General features: G+C 35.8%; 1 protein-coding gene across 2 annotated transcripts in view; it reads left to right on the top strand.

Annotated features, from left to right (window-relative positions):
• Positions 1 to 20,869, top strand: part of ADAMTS17 (ADAM metallopeptidase with thrombospondin type 1 motif 17) — a 588,524-nt gene that overhangs the window by 345,720 nt on the left and 221,935 nt on the right. For both annotated transcript variants that reach the window (XM_001372954.4, XM_016426268.2), the window contains exons 9-10: positions 2,616 to 2,756; positions 5,941 to 6,091. In XM_001372954.4, the coding sequence (XP_001372991.2) occupies positions 2,616 to 2,756; positions 5,941 to 6,091 (292 nt within the window). The remainder of the gene's footprint in view (positions 1 to 2,615; positions 2,757 to 5,940; positions 6,092 to 20,869) is intronic.

Below are 20,869 nucleotides of genomic sequence, written 5' to 3'. Positions count from 1 at the left end.
TTGGTTCAAAAATCCACTATTTGATAAAAAACTGCTGGGAAAATTGGAAGACAGTGTGGGAGAAATTAGGTTTGGATCAACACCTCACATCCTACACCAAGATAATCTCAGAATGGGTGAATGACTTGAACATAAAGAAGGAAACTATAAGTAAATTATGTGAACACAGAATAGTATACATGTCAGTCCTTTGGGAAGGGAAAGATTTCAAAACCAAGCAATACTTAGAGTCACAAAAGGTAAAATAAATAATTTTGACTACATCAAATTAAAAAGGTTTTGTACAAACAAAACCAATGTAACCAAATTGAGAAGGGAAGCAACAAATTGGGAAACAATCTTCATTATATAAACCTCTGACAAATGTCTAATTACTCAAATTAATGAAGAGTTAAAACAGTTGTACAAAAAACCAAGCCATTCTCCAATTTAAAAATGGGCAAGGGACATGAATATGCAATTTTCAGTTAAAGAAATCAAAACAATTAATAAGCACACAAAAAAAGTGTTCTAAATCTCATAATCAGAGAGATGCAAATCAAAACAACTCTGAGGTATCACGTCATACCTAGCAGATTGGCTAACATGATAGCAAAGGAAAGTAATGAATGCTTGAGGGGATGCAGCAAGGTGGGGACACTAATTAATTGCTGGTAGAGCTGTGAATTGATCCAACCATTCTGCAGGGCAATTTGGGACTATGCCCAAAGGGTGATAAAAGACTATCTGCCCTTTGATCCAGCCATAGCACTGCTGGCTTTGTACCCCAAAGAGATAATAAGGAACAAGACTTGTACAAGAATATTCATAGTTGCGCTCTTTTTGGTGGCAAAAAATTGGAAAATGAGGGGATGCCCTTCAATTGGGGAATAGCTGAACAAATTGTGGTATTTGTTTGTGATGGAATACTATTTTGCTGAAAGGAATAATAAAGTGGGAGAAATTCCATGAAGACTGGAACAACCTCCAGGAAGTGATGCAAAGTGAGAGGAGCAGAGCCAGGAGAACATTGTACACAGAGGCTGATATGCTGTGGTACAATCGAACATAATGGACTTCTCCATTAATGGCAATTCAATGTCCCGGAAGATTCTGCAGGGATCAAGGAGAAAAAAACACTATCCACAAGCAGAGGACAAACTGTGGGAATAAAAACACCGATGAAAAGCAACTGCTTGACTACAGGGGTGGAGGGGATATGACTGAGGAGAGACTCTAAATGAATATCCTAATGCAAAAACCAATAATATGGAAATGAGTTCGGATCGGGGACACATGTGATACCCAGTGGAATCGTGCTTCGGCTATGGGAGAGGTGGTGGGAAGGGGCGGGGAGGAAAAGAAAATGATCTTTGTTTCCAATGAATAATGTATGAAAATGACCAAATAAAATAATGTTTAAAAACTAAAAAAAAAAATTAACATCACTTCACTTCAATATGATGTACCAAATCTGAGATCAAATTCAATTTTGATATCTAATAAATTTGTTTAATAGCAGGCAATTACTCCAAAAGTTATCATACAAACAAATTTAAAGAAAAGAGAACCTTTTCAGTGGATACATAGACATAAACTTAAGTTTAGGGGGAATGTTGAAATATTTATCTCATTTTTTCAGATTTGGCCATCTACATTTATCAGTCTCAAATAATAATGTCTTGCTCAGATTAAGCTCAGGCTAGAAGATTAAAATTACATGTCTATTTCTTCATGTTTTCAGTTGCACCTTTATGTATGCTAATTTGACACTATAAGTAGCTATGTTATTTTCATGAATTATCCAGGCTATACTTGTTCTTATGTGGCTCAGAGGGAGAAAGAATCAACATGTCTAGTGTATGCTCTCCTACCCTTCTACAAGAAAGACTTTCATTCCTGTCAGGAGAGGAAATAGAGTATAGCAAAGAAACCCATTTATCCAAATTGTGGCAAAACAGAAATCAGGGAAGGTATATTTGGGAATATGTACCAGAAAACACTGAGTGAAGGAGTGTTCCCATTGGAAATGAGATAACTCAATTTACAAAACAGAATGTCCCCAAACCCACCTAGATCTCTTAAGGTCTCTACAGTATCGTGATGAGTAGGGGGATAGGATAGAGACTGCCTGCTCAACTCATGTCTTTCTAGTCATTTTCTTTCAGCAACTTGCAGAGAACTCTTCTATCTTATTTATCAAAGCTAGAAACCAGAACCACCCAAATGATGAATAGGGCACTTGATTGAGAGCTGAAGCTTTCACTTCTTGCTAATTCCACCCCACCATGGGGCAGTATCTTCACGAATAAAGTCCCAAATGGGCTTTGGGACAGGGTTTATATAAACAAGAATATAGTTTCTCTATTAGCTCTCTATGGTTTGTGGCTTGCAAACTCTTGTCATAGAGAATCATCTTTAACCATCCTTGGAATAAGGATTTCATAACACTGTCAATTCCTTCATAAGATTATGGCCAGCATTTTATGTGGGAGTCTTCAGTTGGTTTTCTCTGTGTATGTATATAACTTTGCATAATATAGAATTGACTTTTTAAAATTATTGGTATAATTTATTATTAAAGGCCCTCTGAATTTCAAATAGTGTGTTAGCATTTCTCTTTTCTCTTTGAATAGCATGGGAATGAACCATGATGATGACCATTTATCCTGTGCGGGAAGATCTCATATAATGTCTGGAGAGTGGGTCAAAGGCAGAAACCCCAGTGACCTTTCATGGTCTTCCTGCAGTCGAGATGACCTTGAAAACTTCCTCAAGTAAGCCCTTCATAAATAACACTACAGATACAAGATGCTCCTCAAAACAAAGAAATTGTAGCCCAAAATTAATCTTTAGCCCAGTAGTACAAAGGGAGAAGCATAAGAATTGAGGATTGACTTCATGAAAAGTTGAGATACATTTCACACTGAAGAACCATTTCACACCTTTGACAAAGGAAAACATTTTTGCAGACAACTATATAGCCTGTTTTCTTACGTGTACTTATACCCCCAATACCTAGCACAGCATTTAGCATGCAAGCACCAAAATACCCACTCACTGACTGAAAATTTCAACCCTATGATACTGGTTTGAAAAACTCATCCCAATTGTTTTTAAAACATACAAATCAAGAATGAATATTAAAGTAAGTGTCTGATGTTAGCAAACAAGAGTCACCACACAACCCCAGTTCTAACCTAAAGTTTTCATATGTGGATTTAATATTCATTTCTTGGGGATAGTTATAATTTATGATGCTCTTACTGCCTCCCTTGAGTGGTACACCAGATATAGAGATTACCCTGAATCCCCTATTTGGAAAGAAGACTTCATTTTCATTCTTGGTTTTCCTTTGAAGAATTCAATGCATCATCTCCTTTATGATGTAATGTATACATCCATGTTGATGTCCTGAACCCACAAATACTCATTCTGGAACCTGTTCTAGAAATATAGTGATTTCTTGTTTAGCTTACAATAAGGTAGATAACAGCATATTCTGTAGTAGCACCCTGATTTGAATGGTTCAGGAAGTTTACAGTTGGACTTCATTCTTTTTCTCTTAACTTCTACTTTCTGTCTTAGAAATGATACTAAAGGATCAGTTCTAAAGTATCAGTTCTAAGGCAGAAGAGCAGTAACAATTAGGCAATTGGAGTTAAGTGACTTGCCCAGGGTCACACAGCCATGAAGTGGTTAAAGTCAGATTTGAACCCAGGACTTTCCATTTCCAGGACTATCTCTCAATCCACTGAACCACCTAATTGCCCCATGGACTTCATTCATGGACACTGATATTATAAAATCTAAGAGGCAGTTAATATCTCTCTCTCATAAACAGGGAAAGTCAAGCAAAATAAGACTCTAGTCCCATGATTTTCATCCCTCTTCTTACCAGTTTTGATGTCTCTCTTGTCAGTGAGGGAATTTTTTAATTTCTAGACATAAAGAGGTTAAAAAGGTGGTAAAAGCATATGATCAATGATGTTATTCTTAACATGGCATATTTTACTACCACGCTGTGTAAGGATATAACATTTCAAAGAATTATAAAGCATTTCAAAGTCACTTGAAATATTTAATTTAATGAAGAATGATTATAATTAATTTCTGCTCATCTTATGACAGGATATTCTCAGGAGTAAAGTGTGTGACTACATGTATGTTCCTGCTCATTTTTTTTCTCTTGAAATATCTCATGTAGTTTGTTTTCATTGACTTCTCCTTGGACTCAGGTATCAGATTTTAAGAATGTGTTCAGCCTTGAGTAGTTGATGGTGATGTCTCTTTTTATAGTTCTTTTCATGTCACTGAAAGTTTATTTTTGTTTTCTTGTTGAAAACAGACAAAAACCTCAGACCTTTTTTAAACTTTAAGTTTTATTGATTTATTTTGTTTTTATGTTACAAAAATGAACACGTTATATGTTCCACTTTGTGAGAAGTTTCTTGCAACAAAGTAAGACAGTTAAGTAAAACTAGTAATACAGTGACCTCATCTGAAAGTATATGCAACATTCCAAGTCTTTTTTTTAAACCCTTACTTTCTATCTTAGAATTGAAACTAAGTATCAGTTTCAAGGCTGAAGAGAGGTAAAGGCTAAGCAATTGGGGCAAGGTGACTTGTTCAGGGTCACCACTTAGGAAGTAAGATCAGATTTGAACCAAGGCCTTCCAGTCTGCAGGCCTGGCTCTCTATCAGCTGAACCATCTAGCTGCCCCATCATTCAAAGTCTATAGCATCACCCTCCATCTGAGGAAGAGGGGTAGGGAGGGTACATATAAGATACTTTAAAATCTAATCTACTTTATTCACTTTTTCTCCAACACTAAAGTCTTAATCAATCAACAAAACAATAAATGAACACCCTATTAGTAGTGTTTGTCAATTTCTAAGGAATAAATGCTCATACTGAAAACTTAATTAGTTCATGTGAACTAGTATGAGCTCCAATATACATTCCCCATTTTTCTTTTTTAAAAATTAAAAGAAATCTATTCTCTTTCCCTCCATTTCTTGTTCCCTCCATCACATTGAAGGAGGAAGGGGGGAACAGATTCCTTAAATAGAAATATGCATAGTCAAGCAAAACTAATTTCTTCCTTGGCAATACACATACACAAACACACAGTATAAATATATTTTTCTGTACCCTAAATTAGTCACCTCTTTAGCATGGATAGTATATTCCATTATTAGTCCTCTGGAATTAGGAATAGCATTATTTTATCATGATTCTCATGGTTTTCCTAGTTGTTTATTCTTACATAAATTATTCTGGGTTTGCTCATTTTATCATCTGTTTACATTTTCAATCATGTAAAACCCATTAAGTATTTTGCAAATTTTATTACCTCATTATTTTCTGACTTCATCAGGAAGCATTGACCTGCCTTATGTGGTTAGATAACATGGTGCTATAACGTCACACAAACTGTGTTAACAGAATTATGTCTGGGAATAGAATTGCCTGCATTACCATTAAATATTGACCTGGTGTTGTTTTTTTTCAAAGACCAAAAACAACCCTATGCAAGCCAGTCTTTGTTTGCCTAATGTCTGCTGTTAATAAGAAAAATTAAGAAGAATAGTTCATTTAAAATGTTTTTAAAAACATTTAAAACATTTGAGCCTTAAAAAATTATCTATTTCTGAGAGAAAAGGAAGTCAACATTGTTTACTTGATCCCTAGACTCTCTTTATAAGTCACTAAAATTCCATGGATCTCAAACATTGAAGATAGACTTATTGACAATATAGGAAAACAATGAGGCCACTAAAAACAATGTATCCTTTTGCCTGGATCTCTTTAGAAAAAATAATTTGGAAGTGTGCTTCAAAAAAAAAAAACCCACAAATACATACATCTATACCTATATCTATAAATTTATTATTTGCATATATATAATTTATTTTATACATATAGCTTTATATTGAGTTAATTCTTGAATCTTTCAGGTCAAAAGTCAGCATGTGTTTGCTGGTAACAGATCCCAGAAGTCAGTATGCTGTACGGCTTCCTCACAAACTCCCTGGCATGCACTACAGTGCAGAGGAACAGTGCCAGATCCTCTTTGGAACCAATGCAACTTTCTGTAAGAACATGGAGGTAAGTTCTACTCAGGGGACACAACCTGAGTGAAAAGTTCAGAAAGGAATCAAAAACAAATCTATAGGACAACTGATCCTATTTCAGTTTACAGATCATCTAATATATGAGCCTATGTGCACATTTAATATGACCATACCACATTTCAGGGAGTGTCTGTATGTGGGGGGGGGGGGAGGAGAATACATTATTGCACTCTAAAAGCAATTTTATATTAAATTTTGGTAAATAAAATCAATTAATAAAATTTTATTATGAAATGCCTACTCTGTGCCAGGAAACATACTAATCACTGAGAATTCAAAAAGAGATAAAAGACACTCCCTGCCCTCAAAGAATTTACAATCTAATGAGATGGGTGACTGGGAAACATATTTGAACTGTCTTCTTTGGCTTGTAAATAGTTTCTACACCCTATTCCCTTCATTATATGTGATTTAAAAATCATTAAATCTTTCTGAGTTATAGTTATTCAACCATTTAGCAAACATCTAGTAAGCTCTTCATGTAATGAGAGAATTTGGCAAAGTAACATATCATTATTAGCTAATTAAGGAGCAACACCTAACAGATAGGGCCATTGGACATTCTGGTGGCTACTGAGAGAACCAAACAAACAGGATAATTCAATATATGAATGGACTGGTGATTTTATTAAATAAGGCTTCTCCAATCAACTAATGAAGCTCATAATGTAACCCTCATCTTTTCTAATTTGTACATGTTTTCCTGCACAAATTCTGTAGAGGTTTTAAAAATTGCATCAGAACATTTCTTTCTTGTTATTTTACTAATATAAAAATGGTCGTTATTTTAAATTTTTTTAGCTTAAAAAATGTGGTATATAAGTTAACTTACTTGATAATCAAAACAACCCAAACAAGGCAAACAGAGCAGTTATTACTATTTACAAATAAGAAAATGAGTTTCATAAGAATTAAATGATTCCCAAAGTTAGAGGAAATAATAAGTATCAGAGGCAGGAACAGAACCTGAGATTTCTAACTCAAGATGTTGAAGGTTTATGTGTACTCATTTGCGTGGCCTAACTCTTAACTTCCATTCTCATTCTATGTTGAGCCAAAATCTTTCCTTCCCAACTACAGAGTTTTGTCTGTGATATCATTGGTGTAGGCAATACCTGCTACAGAATCTTCCTCTATCAAAGTGTTCAGCAACTTCTGTGCAATTATGTGTGTGTGTGTGTGTGTGTGTGTGTGTGTGTGTGTATGTGTGTGCCCCAAAGCACCCAGCTTGTATATGTCAAAGGCAGAACCTCAGCCCAGGTCTTCCTATCTCTGAGACTATTCCTGTCCACTAACTTATCCTGCCTCTCTTATATCACTGGAAAAAAGATAACTTTTGTTTTATCTCAGCATATAGTCACATAGTATCTATCTTCTTCACAGAATGGGTTTTATATAGAGGCAGAATAGGTGGCCAACATGATAATGTGATTTAAAGGTGAACATAAAAGCTCTTTGCCCAAAGTGATCTTTTCTTTTGCCTTGCTGTAGAAACTAATATTAACATATAACACTTTACTGTTGTACTTGATTAGGGGATTACTCTCTCAAATCACCCTTAGTTTAACAGGTAGGTCCCCAGAGCACAGATCATACTTCTCCCCTTAGGATTCTTAAGGGATAGCTTTAAGGAGATGTGAGGGTTTCCTTAATGCTATCACTTATAAACCTCTACACATGTGATCTTCTTTTGATTATCAGTTTGATATCAATTAGCCAGCCAGATTTAATTTGTTTTTAGAAAGAAGTATAAAAAAGAATATTTGATATAGAATATTTCACAATAGGAGCAGACTCTCCTAGAAGTAGAGAAAGATTCCAGGGAAATGGGCTTGAATCTAGAAAACCCTGTGGCAAAGGGATAACTCCCAGCTCTTAGTTGCTTGAAGGCCTTTCATCTGCTTTGTGGAGCCCTCTCAAATTTCCCCTTCTGGATGGTGCAACTTTCTACAGTTCTGAAACTATCTTTCCTCAGAATATTTAGGTTTTTTTTTTTCTCAGCTTCTAATGAAGATGCTATCATCAGCCAGGACTCCTGGAAGGCCAAAAATCTTCTAAAGTTCACAGAATCATCTATGGTGAATGGTAGGGGAGGACAGTGGCTTTTTCTTTCCTTTACCAAGTAATTTCATTTCATTTCAGGGAGTTGGCTACAACTATTTCCATCACAAGGCCAACTGATAAGGAGAATGCCCAATTTCCAACTAGCTTACTCTTTTTATGGAAGACCTACAGGGTATAATAGACTGTGCAACCATAGCATACTTCTTACATAGCTTTATTTCATTTTATCCAATGACTCAAAAAACCCTACTGTTCCCCAATTTGATTAGTTACATTGTTTACACTTAGTTTATGTCTTTGATTCAATAGAGGTGATTTCACTTAATGTAGGTATCAGAGTATAGCGCTTCTTAATTATTTTAAGTGGGATGGAGGTGATTGATTGATGATTCAGTTGACCTCCCCACCACCAACTCTTCTGCCTTAGCATTGGTGCTAAGCATATGTTTTTAAAGCAGGAGAGATCTAAGGGCTAGGCAACTGGTGTTAAATAACTTCCCAAGGGTCACACAGTTAAGTATCTAAGACCACATTTAACGCAAGTCTTCCTAACTCCAGGCCTGGCACTCTATCCACTTAGCTCTCTACTTCTCCTAACACATTCTTACTTCAGTATGAAATTAGTTATCAAATTAGTTCAAAGAGAACAGAGTTCTAACCATAACCTATATAATTTACCTAATCTCAAGTGAAATAATATGCCTCAAGGAAATCAAGAAATAATACTTATTTTAATATATTATTATATTATATTATTATATGTGTAATAATATATATATAATATTATATATTAATTATAATAATAATTAAATAAAACCCACTAATATTTGTTCCTTAACCTCAAATTGATCGTGATTCTTACATAATAATCCTTTATTCACCACTTTCTGATTCTCTGACACTTTCTCCACAGTGATAAGATCAAACCTTTTCTCTCTGTAAGCCTTAAGTTCTACTCCTTTAGTCATTATCTGACTCTTCAAAAAGATTAAGACCATCTAATATAAATTTCCTTACCTTGTCTCCCCCACCCTTATAAATTTCTCAATGTCCTCATGCATCATGTCTATATGCCAGTCCTTAGTCTGAAGAAGAGATGGCTTGTATCTCTTCCAAATCTAATCCATCTATAGGAATGTGCCCTTGAATCTCCCCCCTTTCCTTCCCCTCCACTACCTTGCTCTTGTCTCCTTTTCATCCACCTGAATCTTTTTCTTTCCCTTTTTATTTCCTCTCACCCATGAACAGTGTTCAGGTGCCCTATCCAAAACAAAACAAAACAAAAAACAAAAATAAAATTCTCCTTTAATTCCTGCTATTATTGTGAACTATCATTTTCTTCCCCTTCCCCTCCATTCTCTGCCTCTTCCCCTGAGAATTTTTCTCTTTCCTTCTCTATCCCCTATTCAATCCTTAGCCCTATGGAACATGACATGTCTTTCCTCCCATTTTCCTGAAGCTATTGTCTCTAATATTACTACTCACTGTCTTGTACTTACTTATAGTTATTTTACATTTCTCCTTATTTTCTTTTGACTCATAATATTCCTTTATTTCATTAAAAAGTTTTTTTGCCTTTACTCATTTTTTTAATCTCTGTGCTTGTGTTTCTAGTTTTCTTTTGAGGATTTCTTTCCTGTTTTTATTTATGCTTGTGTTTTTTGGCAAATTTCTTGCTGTTTTGAAGTGATGAAGGGGACATGGCTCTTTACTCAGCCATCTTGCCAAAACTTGTCTTATAATTTTTCAAAGCACTGTGACAACTATTCTTCAAAGCACATTTGCCCATGCTTATCACTAAATCTAATGACCTTAAAAAAGGTCTTTATCTTCCTTGAGTTCTCTGCAGCATTTATAGTTCAGGCAACATCATATAATGGCAAAGAATACTAGATTCCAAGTCAGTACCCATGTCTCATTCCTTTTCTTCCACTTCTAGTTGTTTCTAGACCTCAGTTTCCTCATTTTAAATATTGATAAAATGATAAACAAAATTGTTAAATTGAGATAATGATACTTATACTACCTAGAATAGTTACTCTACTGTACTCAACAGGCAGCTAGATGACCCAGGGGATAGTGCATTAAACTTCAAATACAGAAGACTTGAGTTCAAATCTAGCCTCAGGTTCTTATTAGTTATGTGACAGTAGCATTGTAGAGGCAGATTTTTAAGCCTTGCCCTTTTTCTGACTTTCCCTCTCCTCCCTATTCTCTGAAGCCCCTTGACATACCGAATCTCTAGACTTCTCATCTTCTGACTTACACCTTCCCCTTCCTGCTTCATTCTTGATACTGCCTCTCTTCTTATCCTTCCTAAACAAGGACAGCCAGCTGTCTTTAGTCTACCCACTGTCATCAGTCCTGTCATTCAGTCATGTATGTCAAATGTACATAAGCTGAATGTTGCAACAACTCCAGGAGAATATTCGTTAAGCACATATGAGTTACCAATAAATCTGCCTCTTTCCAGGATCCTGGGTGTCAGTGAGACTCCTTGCTATAATACTTCTAATCAGAAGATTAAATATTTGACAAACAGTAGGTGTGTAATAAATGTTTATTGATTGATCTAGGCAAGTTACTTAACCTCTGACTCTCTTAGTTTCGTCAATTGTGAAATGGGGATCAAAGCACCTAGCTTTGTAAGGTTGTTGTAAGGTTCCAATGGGATAATATTTGTAAAGTGCTTAGGTACATAGTAGGCACTTAATAAATGCTTGTTTCCTCCTTTCTTCCCTACTTGCTTCACAGGTCTTTGGTGAGAAAAATATTCTGTAAACCTTTAAGTTTTATACATCAAAAAGTGAATTATTGTTATTGACAGTTCTTCCTTCTCCAATACTTTCTCCCTTATCTTCTATGATATTATATATAATATCTATGAAACATACCTACTATAATTCTCCTGGTTTTCCTTCAACTCCTCTGATTTTTTTTTCTTATTTGCTGGTCCTATATCCGCTCACTCTTAGACAATGATATTCTCTACACTCCTTTCCTTGATACTAACTTCTTGTCTGGTGATTATTATTATTCTGATTATTCAGATTATTCTATTATTCAGATTATTATTCTGCTTTGGAAATTTGATCCATATCCATCACTTCAATGTTAACATTTTTGCAGAGTGGCTCCTGACTCTGTAACTCCACCTTTATCCTTTCCCTTGAAGTCAATTCTTGTATTCCAAACTGCCAGACACTTAAACAACCAACCTATACCTCAAATTCATTGCGTCTAAAACTGAACTTGGCTGCTTTCATATAAAACCTAACCTCTCTAACTTCCTATTTCTGTTGGTGGCCCTTTGGTGACATTTTATGTTCCTTCCAGCTCTAAATTTATGATCCTTGTCATTTGGCTATATAACCTAATTGTATCTTTGATTATTCTTTCTCTCCATCCTGTTCTGCCAGTACTGCTATCCCAATTTCCATCTATTCCCTGTTTTCTACTTCTATTCTAACTACCTTAGTTCAGAATCAAATTTCTCTTCACCTAAACTAACCTCCTATCTGGTTTTCTTGCCTATAGTCTTTTCCTTCTTCAGTCCATCTTTCAAACTGCTGTCTGATTAAACTTGCTAAGAAACTGCTTTGATTATATCACCACTGCCTGATTCTTTATAAAGATAAAACAAAAACACCAGGAAGTGAAGATCTAAGCAAACCGTAAGTTCTGGGTAAGCTGAACAGTTTCCAAGGTACTGTCAGCCTGAAAAAAATACAGAACTACCATATAATGATGGTCTTTAATAGAAGTAGAAAGACTAATCTAGGAAGCTGCACAGAACCTCAGTTCTGGGACTTCCACTGAACTACAGAATGCAATGTATTTATATAGATTTTGGAGAAGGGGAGGGCTTATGCCCTGTCACTCACTTGGAACCTGCATTAGCCAACAGTCTCAACTGACTTTGAGAAACTAGGGGCAATAGACAAAGGTTAGGGTACTTGAGAATAGCCTAGATACTAGAGGAGATACTAAGTAGCCTAGTTAGGAGAGGAGAAAATCCAGAAACTTAAGAAAACAAAAAGGGTATTTAAGACTTGATTATGTAAGATAAAGTCATCAAAGGCTGTTTGACAGTTTATGTTTCAGTATGAGACAAAGGTCCCCAAAGAAGTTTCCTAATGATTGGCTGTCAATTTGGAGTTTCATAAAACAAGATTGTCAGATTAAAAAATAATGAAAATCAAGATATTTGCCAAACTGGAGAAACCCTGACGTATCTATTTCCTATCAAATAAAGTATATATTTGTAAAAGCAAAAGGCTTCTAAAATCTTATTCCAAACTACCTTTCCAGCTTTATTTCATACTATTCCTTTTTGTATATTTTATGATTCAGAAAAATGGGACTACTATCCATTTTTGTCTTGTCATCTCTATGCTCTGTTTTATGCTTGAAAAAAGATTCCATTTCTTCTCATCTTTACTTGATGAGGTTCATTCCTTCCTTCCAAGACCATCTCATATATCACATCCTTTCTGAGCTCTCTTCTTTACTCTCCCAGCTGAAAATGACCTTTCCTATCTCACATACTTTGTCTGGACCTTTTCTTAGCATTTGGTCACACTTTCCCTTGCAATGATTATTAGAGAATATCTTTTCTTCCCATTCATTTGAAAGTTCCTTGAGGGAAGACTCTGTGCCTTTAATAAATGTTGAAATGAACGGAGTCACAAGGCTATAAAGTTTTGGGGGGAGGGAGGGAAGAGGCAGAAAATTCAGTGTCTGGGAAAGACAGGAATGGATAAAAATAAGTGGTAGGTGGTCCCAGAGCAGTGAACCTTTTAGAAACTGCATGCCATGCCTTGCCCACAGAGATCAAAGGCTGTGTCCCAACCATGCCCCACCTTACCCCACACAGGGGAGAGAGAAAGAGCTCTCATTAGGCTGCTTGGCAGAGGAATGGGGTGATGTGAAAAAAATGTCCTCAGGTATGGTGGAGAGGGGGAAGGGAGCAGCTCTGCTGGAGTCCTGCTTTTCTAGTAATTTTCTCTGGCAGTGGACTGACTGCATGTGCCCCTAGAGAGTGCTCTGTATGCCTTCTTTGGCACATATATTATAGGTTCGCCAACACAGTCTTAGAGGATTATGAAGATCTGAAGCAACTGATTGTAGGGAAGAAGATACTAAGAGAATAACTGAAGAGAAATTCTACTTACTTCCCAAATTTGTGTAGGGTCAGAGATACCTGTTTATGTTGGGCTGGTAGAGTGAGTTTCCTTAATAGATCATAGCATAAAGTGAGACAGAAGCTGAGCAATGGAAGCCACTCACAATATAACCATAATGATCATCTCCTCAAGAAGCTTGTTGGTTCAGCATAGATTGGAGAAAAAATGGATGAAGAAGCTATACTTATCTTTAGTGGAACTGGGACAGAAAGGTGAATCCCCAAGAGAAGTTCAGATGATATTTTTCTCTCTTCTGTTAGGATATTAGTAGAGGTCAAAAGAAAATAATCATTTTAATCCATTTAGGATCTTCCAAGAAGCTTAAAATACTGAGTATATATTGGGATTCTCCCATTTTGTAAGTTGCTATGGAAGTCAAAGGGAGGAACATTTATTCATGTAGGTCACCAGGAAAAACAAAACATTTTTTCCTACTTACACTTTCCTTGAGAGTTTCACAGGTAATAAAATGAATGAAATCAGCATTTTCTTCTCCAGGTCCAACATGAATTATTACTTTCTCAGAGGAGCAAGGGAGTCCTTATTTGCAAGACTGAGTTAAATGACTTACATTTGAGGTTGTAACAACTAGTCAGCAATTCAGTAGTATAGATAAGAACAGAACTTAGATCTTCTCATTACAAGGTCAATTACCTTTCCATTAAGAAATAGCAGTATATAATGTGTGAGAGGGCAAGGGAAGAAAGAAGGAAAAAGAAAAAGAATTTTTCACATTAATGATCTCAAAATAGTCCCACTAATTGTAAAAGAAAAAAGTAAACCATATTTTTTTTATTATTTCTGAATCAGGGAAGGGTTAATACGTATGTAAATAAACTAATTTACAGGAAACCTAAACATTTAGAACTTTGTTTTCTGAATTATGTGGTTTTCCTTGATACCCTTTTTGTTCTTTTTTGTGGCTTTAATTTTCTGGATTTTGGTTAACCTCCATTATTTGTATTGTACTTATCATCAATAGAGTATAAGAAATTTAGTTTTTATCCAGCTGGGGATTTTTTATTTTAACAGCATAAAACTCAGGCATGCAAAAACATAGTAAGACTTTAAAGCTACATCTGGCCCTTTCTCAGCTTTCGGAGGTGCTTTCAGAGATGTGGATTTGAATGGTCCTGAAAGATGGATGATGGCAATAATAATAGCTAACATTTATAGTGTGTATATTGGGCAGCTAGATGGAGCACTGATCCTGGAGTCAGGAATACATGAGTTTAAATCTGGTCTTGACATTTATATCAGTGTGACCCTGAGTAAGTCATTTAACCTCAGTTTCCTTATCTCTAAAGTGATAATAATAATAGCATTGACCTTTACAAAGATATCTAGAGGGTCTAATGAGATAATCATTGTAAAGTGCTTACCTCAGGACTTGAGATATATTGTTGATATTGTTGTTTAGTCCTTCAAACAAGTCCAATTCTCAATGACTCACTTTGAGGATTTTTTTGGCAAAGATTCTGGGACTGTTTACCATTTCTTCCTCTAGTGGATTAAATCAAAGGAAAGTTAAGTGACTTGCCCAGGATTGGTAGTAGTCTCTCAGAGAATGATGATTGTCTTTGTGCATGTGTGCACAAAGATACTTGTGCGTGAAAGAGATTTAAGTGGAAAAGTCGGTGCACAGAGACAGTCCCACTCTCTTGGCCTTGGAAGCCTGGGTCTAGTGGCACAAAAAATCATTACACCTGGAGACTTTCTCAGCTGCATTGGGTGGCCATATTGTCCTTTGTGCTCCAACAATCCCTAAGCACTCCACTGTGCCTTGCTGTATCGCCATCTCAGCCATTGAACCTTCCTGTTGGTTTCTTCTGCCTGTTCCACCGAAACAGTCTTCATATGGAAAGAGACATCAAATGTGTTAAGCCATGTATCTAAAAACATGGCAACTTTGTCCTGGTTTCATGCACTGATTCCCAGTTATATAATTATTCCCATGCACAATTTGACTTCTCAACAAAATCCTAATTAATTGAATAGTTTCAAAAAAACATCATTTAAGTAGGTATCAAATGGAACTTTTAGTAAGGATGAAAGAAGGATTGAAGAGTATCATGATCCCTAAATGTTGTTAAGAATCAATTGATCTTAATTAAGACCATCTAGTCTTCTTGTCAAAACTCATACACTGGCATTTTGATCCACCTCAAAGTTATCCAAATCCTTAGGCTAAACCCAAGACCATTTTGATAAAGGCTTTAATTGAAAAATCTCTTGACTCTGGGTCTTGTGAGAAACCAGACTTCTGACCCTACATTACAGTCATTTAAGTCTACTTTGGAACAGAACTTAAATATTATTGAAGAAACTGATTTTTTTTGGTGAATATTTTTCTTTTTCCTTAAAAATTTCTGGAACGTTAAACCTATTATAAAAAAGAAAATAATAATAAATTATAATAGAGTTTCAAACCTGCCAAAGAAATAAAACTGTTGAACACATGCTGATGCTGGGAATCTACTATAAGTCTAACATTTTCTGTTTTATTTATTTTGGATTTGGAAATCATTTAATACAGAACATGAAAACAATGAGAAAGAATGTGAGTAGGTTATATTTTCAGGATCCATTAGAGCAAATATAGACCACCATGTCTAGTGCACAGGTAATATTATTATTTTATTCTTTTTTTTTTTTTGATGGCAAAAGAGAAGATACACTCTTACAGATGACTACAAGATGAAACACACTTTCTGATTTTTAGGATTCTTCTCTTAACATCCAAACAAGATTATAGGTTTTTAGAGCTGGAATGTGTCTTTAAGATCATCTTGTCCAATTTAAAAGTAAGACACTAGAAGCCCAGAGAGATAAAGGGATTTGCCTCCAGTGATTTTCAACTCAAAAGGAGTTAGTGGCAGAGCCACAATTCATATTTAAGTTCTCCTATTACAGATCCAAGCAATACTATTTCCACTACACCATTCTCACATCTTTTATTAGGATAAGGAAGTGGCATTTCTGGATCTGCCACCCACAGTAGGAAATGCCAACTTGCTATGAGTGTTTCTGATGCTCATATATCTTATCCAGAAATCTTTCTGAGTTGGTCTTAAGTTTGTGGGCATTCTTTTGGCACAAGACATCAATTAACAATTTTTCAAAGTCCTATCTAAAAAAACAAAACAAAATGATTTCTTCATTTAAGTGTTTGGGGAAAAGTTTTGAAAAATTTTGTTGTGATCCTTGAGAATAGGCACAAGACAGCTTCTTACTGGATTAAATACTTTCATGCCACTCACTGAACTATGCAAAAAAATTAACACCAAACAGTCAGTTTTAATTTTTATAACACTTAAGCTTTTCCCCACTCATTGTATCTCTCACATCTCATCTGTAGAATGCTTGTATTGTAAGTTTCTAAGCTGTCTACTGTTACAAGGGAATCACTTTAAAAGACTGATATATATTAATTTAAGGTCGCCAAGGAATCAGCTATGTAATTCCTAAATGAAAAACTCAAGTCAGCCGTCAGCCTTTTTTTGGAGTTTAATTACAATAGGAGCAAGAAAGGAATTAGAGATATATATAGAGAGAGAAAGGGGAGAGAAGGGAATAGGGCTTAAATACCCCTTCTGTTTAGGCTGGGCCAAAAGGCCCAATCCCTTAGATAGTTGGGGCAAAGAAAAGAGATCAGTCCCTTTCACTCACGTGTCCAAAATGGAGAAACAGTCTCAGAGGCCCCCACCTTCAGCTTCCTTCAGAGCAAGCTTCCTCCGAGCCCAGGAACCACACCGCTCCAAAACTCCCCCCTCCCCAGTCTCCAGACCCTCCTATCTTTAAGGACACCATCCAAGTTGCCTCCCCTCAGTCCTCACATCTACCAATCACTCTTCATCAATTTCCCTGTCAATGGAGGCTCTCGCTTAACCCAGGACCGCCCAGAGGTTTCTGGCTTTTTGCACATGTCTGTTGAAGGTCATATTTTCAAATGATTAAATCTATACTCCTTTGTTACAGCCCTTTCTAAATCCTGTTAACTTGAGTATGGTAGAGATTGGAATAATTAAATTTTGATCTAGGCTGCAGCCCTTACTCAATCCTATTAGGACTGAATAGGGTGGAGTATCTCCATTGTATCAATTCTAAAATCAATCAAGACTAAAAGAAATTCCTGTTCTATGCTTAAGCATAGGTCAAAGTCCTTTCCATTGTTCAGCAAAGGGTTTCTGTCCTAAAGTAATCTTAAGAAGGGAAGAGAAAGAACCTCCCATGCCAATGGGGTTCCCATTCCAATAGACTATCAGTAAGAAATTTTCCAAGTATGAAATATCCCAATGGTGAAATTTTCAACAATTATAAGTCTAAGGAAATTTTGAGGTTTACAATCCCCCCTGATGATCATTGGGAGACTAGTCTCCCCATTGATCATTTAACATAATCATTTTGTAGTTCTAAATTCACTTCTAACTAAAGATATACACAATATTCAATTTTCTAAGAGAAATTAGAATAGTGAGAGAGGAAATAGAAAAGAAAATAAAGCAAAACCAATGTTTGCTAGGCGCATTGACAGAAAGCCAAATTAGGGGCAGTCCCTTTTGGCATAAATGTTACAATAAATGTTCAATCAAAAGTTCAGTCCAATCAATCACATCCAAAGTTCATTCTTGATCTTCTTGATGAAGTGTAGGTTTTTGGCATCTTTCTGCAACAGTTCATTCTCTGGATATAAAAGTTTCAAGCTTCTTTCTTGAAGATCTTTTCTTGAACAAAATCAAAATCTTTGAATTTTTTTATAAAAGTAAAATCTTAAACAAAAGTCTTGGATTTTTATAAAAATAAAATCTCAAACAAAAAAAATTCAAAAATTCTTAGATTTTAAATTAAAATACAATCCCCCCTGAAGTAAGTATTAAAAAAAAAAATATCAAGTTAAGCTCAGAATGCAATGTTCAGGTATGGGGTTGTATGTGTCAATTATCAAAAAAATAGAAAAATAATCAAAAACATAAGAAAATTTCAAAATAGACCTTGTATAGGTCCAGTTTAAAGTAATTTCTATCCCACAAGTATGTAGGACAGAATGCAGTAATATTTCACTTAGCCATTTGTAGCCAAGACTACAGGAAGTTGCCATAATATAAGAAGAAAAGAATTAGAATTCTATTTTGATGGGGAAATGTCATTCCCTTGTCTGATTTTTCCTCAGGGATATAGGGAGCCAGCATGATAGTCAAGCTTTGTACTTGTTTGAGTACTTCAAAAGGAGTGTAGATACAAGGAAGTCCTACGACTTAAACATAAGTTAAGCGCCGCAACCTTGAGTCTCACTTTAATATTTCATGTGTGCTCTATTGGCACTATTCAGGTTTAGTCTGTGCTCCTTGTTTTTATCCCTTTTCCTGGAATCAGACACAAACATTAATCACAGTCCTATAATATTTTATCAATAAATGGCAGGTTCCCATAGTTTAAAGCTTTTAGGCATATATTGATATTATAGCAAGAGTATATATATTAACTTGTATTACTGCAGGGAAAAAAATAATATTAATATTAATTATGTGTACCTTCAGTACAAAAAATGAGAAAAAAATCAAATATTCTGATAAAAAAAATAAAAGAAAAGAAATAAGAAAAAATAAGAAAAAAAATCAGTAATTCAATATATTCTTGAAAGAAAAAAAACCAGCATCCATTTGTCTATGGATTATTATCTCCAATTCTTATGATAAGATAGAGTCACAATTCATATGATAGGATAGAGTCAATCAGTCTCAGCAGAAGATGCTTTCTTCACATGTGAGCAGTGAATCCAAGAGTCTCTTTCTCCAATCTTTATAGATGTTGGAGTAGTTAATAATATTTGGAATGGTCCTTCCCATGAAGGTTCAGTTGCTCCAGTTCGCTTGAAATTCTTGATATAAACTTTATCTCCTGGGTTCAGGTCATGCAGAGAAAAGTCTAATGGTCCAGCTTGTACTGCAGCTCCAGATTCATGAAGTTCACGTAGTTTGTGCTGTAACTCCTGTATATAGGAAGCAATAGTAATATCTCCCCCTAATAGCGATGTATAAGCCGGGGAGAAAGGCTTAGCCTGTATAGGCGGATGTCCAAAAAGCATCTCAAATGGTGAAATATGTAAGTCTCCTCTAGGCCTGCTTCTAAGATAAAATAGGGCCAGAGGGAGAATTTCAGGCCATTTTAAATGGGTCTCAGTGCATAATTTGCCAATCATAGTCTTAAGTTCTTTATTCATCCTCTCCACTTGGCCTGAGCTCTGGGGGTGATATGGAACATGGAATTTTGGAGTTATCCCCAAGCAAGAATATATTTGATTTAAGACAGAATCGGTAAAATGACTCCCTCTATCGGAGTCAATACGTGCTGGTAGGCCAAAACGAGGAATAATTTCTTTTAAAAGTATCTTTGCAACAAAATCTGCTGTGGCTCGGGTCGTAGGAAATGCTTCCGGCCATCTGGTTAGTTGATCTACAATTACTAGACAAAATTTATAACGTCCAGCCTTTGGCATTGTTATGAAATCTATCTGTAGGTGTTCAAAAGGTGTGTAAGCCAGAGGACGTCCCCCAAAGGCTTTTCCACGATATGCATGTTGGTTATATGCCTGGCAAATAGGGCAGGCTGAACATACTTTAGAGGCTACAGTAGTTATACCAGGGGCTATCCATACTCTCTTGACAGAGTCCACGATGCCCTGGGTGCCAAAATGACCATTTTTATGAATAGATTGGCAAATTTGGTTATAGAAACTTCTAGGGAGCAGGGGTTTTCCTTCAGGTGACACCCATACTCCATTAATTTGTTTTGCTTTAAATTTTTGTTTCCATTTTTCCACTTCCTTTTCATTATAGGAGAGTGATAAATTTAAATTATCAGTGGTTGTTAATGTTAAAATTAATCCAGGTCCTTCTATGGCTGCTAGTTTTGCAGCGGCATCTGCTCGGTCATTTCCTCTAGAGACAGGGTCAGAGCCACCTGTATGGGCAGAGCAATGAACTACAGCTAGGGCTTTAGGCAGTTTGAGAGCAGAAAGAACTTCATTAATAATTTCTGCATTAGCTATGGATTTTCCAGCTGAGGTTAAAAATCCTCTTTGGAGCCATAGCATCCCGACTGAGTGACAAATGCCGAAAGCATATCTAGAATCTGTATAAATTGTTGCCTTTTTATCCTTGGCAATTATACAAGCTTGTTTTAGAGCTATGAGTTCTGCTCCTTGAGCGCTAATGTTAGAAGGTAGTGAAGCTGACCATTCAGTGGCAAATTCTGAGACTACGGCAGCTCCAGTGTAACGTATGCCATCCCTCATAAAAGAGGAACCATCGGTAAATAAAATCAGATCTGCATTGTCTAAGGGAGTGTCCAAGAGATTATCTCGAGGCTTTTCTGCCATGGACACTAATGTTTCACAGTTATGTAGTGGTTCTCCTGAAGTAGGTAAATCTGGAAGCAAGGTGGCAGGGTTAAGAGTTGAACAGCGTTTCAAGGTAATATTTTCACTATTTAATAAGGTTATT

This window comes from Monodelphis domestica, chromosome 1, assembly GCF_027887165.1.
Source record: "Monodelphis domestica isolate mMonDom1 chromosome 1, mMonDom1.pri, whole genome shotgun sequence".
NCBI classification, from domain to species: domain Eukaryota; kingdom Metazoa; phylum Chordata; class Mammalia; order Didelphimorphia; family Didelphidae; genus Monodelphis; species Monodelphis domestica.
Note: the sequence above shows the minus strand (reverse complement) of the source record. Positions and strands in the feature narration are given on the sequence as shown.